The sequence below is a fragment of the Oncorhynchus mykiss genome, chromosome 32, assembly GCF_013265735.2.
Source record: "Oncorhynchus mykiss isolate Arlee chromosome 32, USDA_OmykA_1.1, whole genome shotgun sequence".
NCBI classification, from domain to species: Eukaryota; Metazoa; Chordata; class Actinopteri; order Salmoniformes; family Salmonidae; genus Oncorhynchus; species Oncorhynchus mykiss.
The window spans coordinates 21946817-21951295 of NC_050572.1; the positions used below are offsets into that span (position 1 = coordinate 21946817).

A 4479-nucleotide genomic window follows, 5' to 3' on the forward strand; every position below is an offset into this window, starting at 1 on the left:
TGTTTGGAGGAAAGAGGAGGATGCTTGCAAGCCGAAGAACACCATACCAACAGTGAAGCACAGGGGTGGCAGCATCATGTTGTGGGGGTGCTTTGCTGCAGTAGGGACTGGTGCACTTCACAAAATAGATGGCATCATGAGAGAGGGTAATTATGTGGATATATTGAAGCAACATCAGGAAGTTGAAGCTTGGTCGCAAATGGGTCTTCCAAATGGACAATGACCCCAAGCATACTTCCAAAGTTGTGGCAAAATGGCTTAACGACAACAAAGTCAAGGTATTGGAGTGGCCATCACAAAGCCGTGACCTCAACCCCATATAAAATTTGTGGGCAGAACTGAAAATCAGAGTGCGAGCAAGGAGGCCTACAAACCTTACTCAGTTACACCAGCTCTGTCAGGAGGAATGGGCCAAAATTCACCCAACTTATTGTGGGAAGCTTCTGGTTACCCGAAACTTTTGACCCAAGTTAAACCATTCTAAAGGCAATACTACCAAATACTGTCACGACTCCTACCGAAGGTGGCTCCTCTTCCTGTTTGGGCGGCGGTCGTTGTCACAGGTCTACTAGCTGCCACCGATCCCTTTTCCCTTTTCTGTTGGTTTTGTCTTATTGGTTACACCAGTTTCTTGTTTAGGTTTTTAGTTGGGCTATGTAAGCCGGTAAGGCCCGCCTGCTCTTTTTGCCGGCTTATTTTCCTCTGTGTTTATTGTGTGGTGGTGTGTTACATTGTGTTTTTTCCTCCGCACTAGTTGGGTCCTAGTTTTGGGCCAATCGTTTATGTGCGCCCGGTATTTGGCGTGTATGATCTTCTCTGTGCCAGAATAAAAACATTATTCCGTACCTTTTGCCTCCTGCGCCTGACTCCCCACCCACTCCTCCTAGTGCGTCACAAATACTAAATGAGTGTATGTACACTTGTGACCCACTGGGAATGTGATGAAATAAATCAAAGCTGAAATAAATCATTCCCTCAACCATTATTCAACAGATTTCCTGAATTAAAATCACTTGGAACTGATTTTCTGGTGTTTTTCTATTATTTTATGTACATGAATAAAAATACAAATATTTATTTGAGTTTTGTTTGCATAGAAACTTGGGGGGGGGGGGGTATAATCACCTGCGGGCCACCAGTTAGGAAGGAACCTTGTGCTAGAGTTTCACCATACTGTAACTATATGTTATAGACCACGGTCACCTACTGGGTATGAGACATGTAATATCTATTGTAGACCATGCCTGCAGGTAGCTTAGCTGGAAAACTATGAGAGACACACTGAAGCCACTTACCCGTTATACCACTCCCAAACACATGATAAAACAAGCAAAATATCGTAATCTACAGCCACAGTTTCTAATAATTTACAACATCACTCGAATGCGATGAGGATAGTCTTGTGATCTAGCAATGTAGTGTCGAACAACACATTGCCATCAGTGAGTGAGTGTGTTTGTGCGCGCGTCAGGCAGCTGAGCAGTACACGCACCCCTGCTAGGAGGAGTCAGTAAACGATTTGATTATCCGCCTCGCTCAACTCTGTGCGCTCAGTGGTTTACGGGGACCGATTTGAAGGGTTGACAAGGAGAATCGCTTCCCCGGTACCCTGTCCCTCTTCACCGGGCAGCCTAGAAGCATAGTATGCTATCCCTGTCCCTCCGCTCGTTCCACGTTGAACAGAATAGCCAGAGACGCATAGAGAACTGTCTGGATTTTGAAGGTGAAGGACTTTGTATTTACATAAAGTTCTGTAGGCTATAAATACTGAAAATTTGATCGCGAGGATGACTGCGAAGATGGAATTAATCAAAAGGATAGTAAGGTCCGATATCAGAGTGAAAGTTTGCACAGCACTCCCTCTGAGATGGAGACGCGAATGACATAATCATTTATTCACTTTTTCTCATAACGGAGCGGCCTTTTGGATTTATTGTCTGCAGCTATTACGCGGCGCCGGACACCTGCACCCGACTTGGCCGAGACGGCTTCTACGCGGCTCTCCGCTCAATAACAAATTGTTCAGAAGCGCTTCTTAAACTGAATCGATCATTTCTACTCGTATTTGAACTGTTGTCAATGGTAGGCTACTTCCACACAGGCAGTTCATTTGTTGCGCTTTGTTGTGCAGTTCTGTAAATCACTGAATGCGACGGATAGGCGACAGTGGACATCCGATAATAAATTGGTGAGCACCTCTATTCTCTTCATATTGATTATTATACAACCTCTTTGTAGTTACATGCAGGTATTTTATAAATGTTACATTATCCTGTTAATTATTTTCTGTGTTTGTGGGGATTCATTCATTGTGTGATGTTATTGTCTGAGGTTGGGGTTTGCGGCTTTATGCTCTTGTTATAGTGCGCACTGTGGCATGTTGTTGTAACCTGTCCTAGAATATCATTGTGTTTTGTGAAAAAAATAATAGTTATTGATTTATCCCACTGCAGTAGCCTAGGTTACAATATGTTGCATTGATTCGACAATTATTGCTGCATGTACAGGCTGTCTGAGTCAGTCTAGTGACTAAAGAGACAGGCGCATGAGGAACAGTCCTCACACTAGGCTAGGGAATTAATTGTCTGTACTAGCTCTGGTCCAGGGCGTTAGTTTGCGTTCGTAGATGTTAGTAGAAGAACACGCACTAACGTCCTGGACAAGAGCTTTGTCTTGATATGCATGTGGGAATAATGTAGCGTCGCTGCTTAACGGGATTTTTATTTTTTTTTACATTACATTATTATACGTTATTACAAATGTATTATTTTAAATGTTAAAGTATTACCTTGTTTATTCTCAAAATCATGCGTTTGCCTGTTCTTATGTGTTGCAGATACTGGATGTGTTTGAATAGTGTCAGCATCAACTGAAAAGTAACAAAGCTCAACTAAGCTTTATAAATGTCTTCCTCAGTCATCTCTTCATATCGCTTCTCCGTCCAGTATTCACTGCCTGACTTGTAATAGCTAAAACAGGAGAGAACTGTGCCTCCACCTCGCCCCTGTCCAAATTCAAAGCCAGTGTAATATTCTTTACAGCACTGACTCACAATGGGCACAGTATTATCCCTTTCCCCTGCATTCAGGAAGAACAGCTACTATGACACGCGGCCTGGCTCACTCAACCACTACCCGAGCCTGAGCAGCCGTTCGCTCAACACTCAGAAAGACCGCGCCAGTGGCCTGAAACGGGGACAGTCAATCTTTCTCCCAGCCCTCACCTGGAAACGCCTTGTCGCCTCCACCAAGAAACGAGGGGGCTCTAAGAAATGTCCTGGGGGTCCGGGGTCACTTGGAGACCCCCTCAACAACAACAACATCTACCAGAAGGATCCGGTGTTGCACCTCAACCGCGAGAATGTCAAGAAGTCTCTGTCGTGTGCCAACCTCTCAAGCTACGACGGGCCAACGGGACTGGGTCTGGGGATAGGCTTCGGCCAGGGGCACTACAGCTATGGCATGGGCATGAAGCCCCAGCAGCTGTCCTCTGTCAAGAAGGTGCCCCACCAAGGAACGGCCACCTCATCCCCCAAGCGCATCATTGTCCAGGCGTCCACCAGTGAACTTCTCCGGTGCCTGGGTGAGTTCCTGTGTGGCCGCTGCTACCGGCTGAAGCACCTCTCCCCTGCGGACCCGGTGCTGTGGCTGCGGGCGGTGGACCGCTCTCTGCTCCTCCAGGGCTGGCAGGATCAGGCCTTCGTGACTCCGGCCAACGTGGTGTTTGTCTACATGCTGTGTCGTGATGTGGTGGATGGAGACCTGGTGGCGTCAGAGCACGAGCTTCAGGCCACACTACTCACCTGTCTCTACCTGTCCTATTCCTACATGGGCAATGAGATATCCTACCCACTGAAACCTTTTCTGGTGGAGGCTGGCAAGGAGGCCTTCTGGGACCGCTGCCTAGCCATCATCGACGCCACCAGCGCCAAGATGTTGCGCATCAACGCCGACCCGCACTTCTTCACCCAGGTGTTCGCTGAGCTGAAGAGTGAAGGGGGCTGCAGCCCACAGGACTACAGCCGCGTGCTGGACCGGTGAGAGGAGGGGTAGTGGGGTACAACCCCCCCAATCCCCATCCCCCTGTCCTCCTCCCCCCCCCAGCCCCGCCCACCTCTCTGCCAAACATTTCCCACCCGCTCCAGCCACCTACCTCCAAGAATGTAACACAGGGATAAGGGACTGCCCCCCCCCTCCATCCCCCCCCCTCCATCCCCCCCGTCTAATGGTACATCCCGAGACCCTGCCATTAACCATCAGTGAGCCATCCACATTAAGACAATGGGGAAACTTGTCCCCCTAAGACTAGATCAGAAATTTGCATGTGTCATCAATAGGGTTGAGTGCTTGTGTTGTTAGCACAAGCCCTTTTGTGTTATGTTATACTCACCTGATTTTACTTGAATGGTGGAACCATTTGGTCCACCTGTCCTTCGTGACCCCATTCTCACCTCTTGTGTCTCAGTGAGCTGGGGGAACA

At 47.8% G+C, this 4479-nt stretch overlaps 1 protein-coding gene across 1 annotated transcript; it reads left to right on the plus strand.

Moving 5' to 3' along the window:
- The first annotated feature begins 1567 nt into the window (after positions 1-1567).
- On the plus strand, positions 1568-4173 carry LOC110488094 (cyclin-dependent kinase 5 activator 1-like). Its single transcript, XM_021560104.2, has 2 exons — positions 1568-2188; positions 2837-4173. The coding sequence occupies exon 2, from the start codon at positions 3054-3056 to the stop codon at positions 4038-4040; it is 987 nt and encodes a 328-aa protein (XP_021415779.1). The 5' UTR covers positions 1568-2188; positions 2837-3053; the 3' UTR covers positions 4041-4173.
- Positions 4174-4479: the final 306 nt, after the last annotated feature.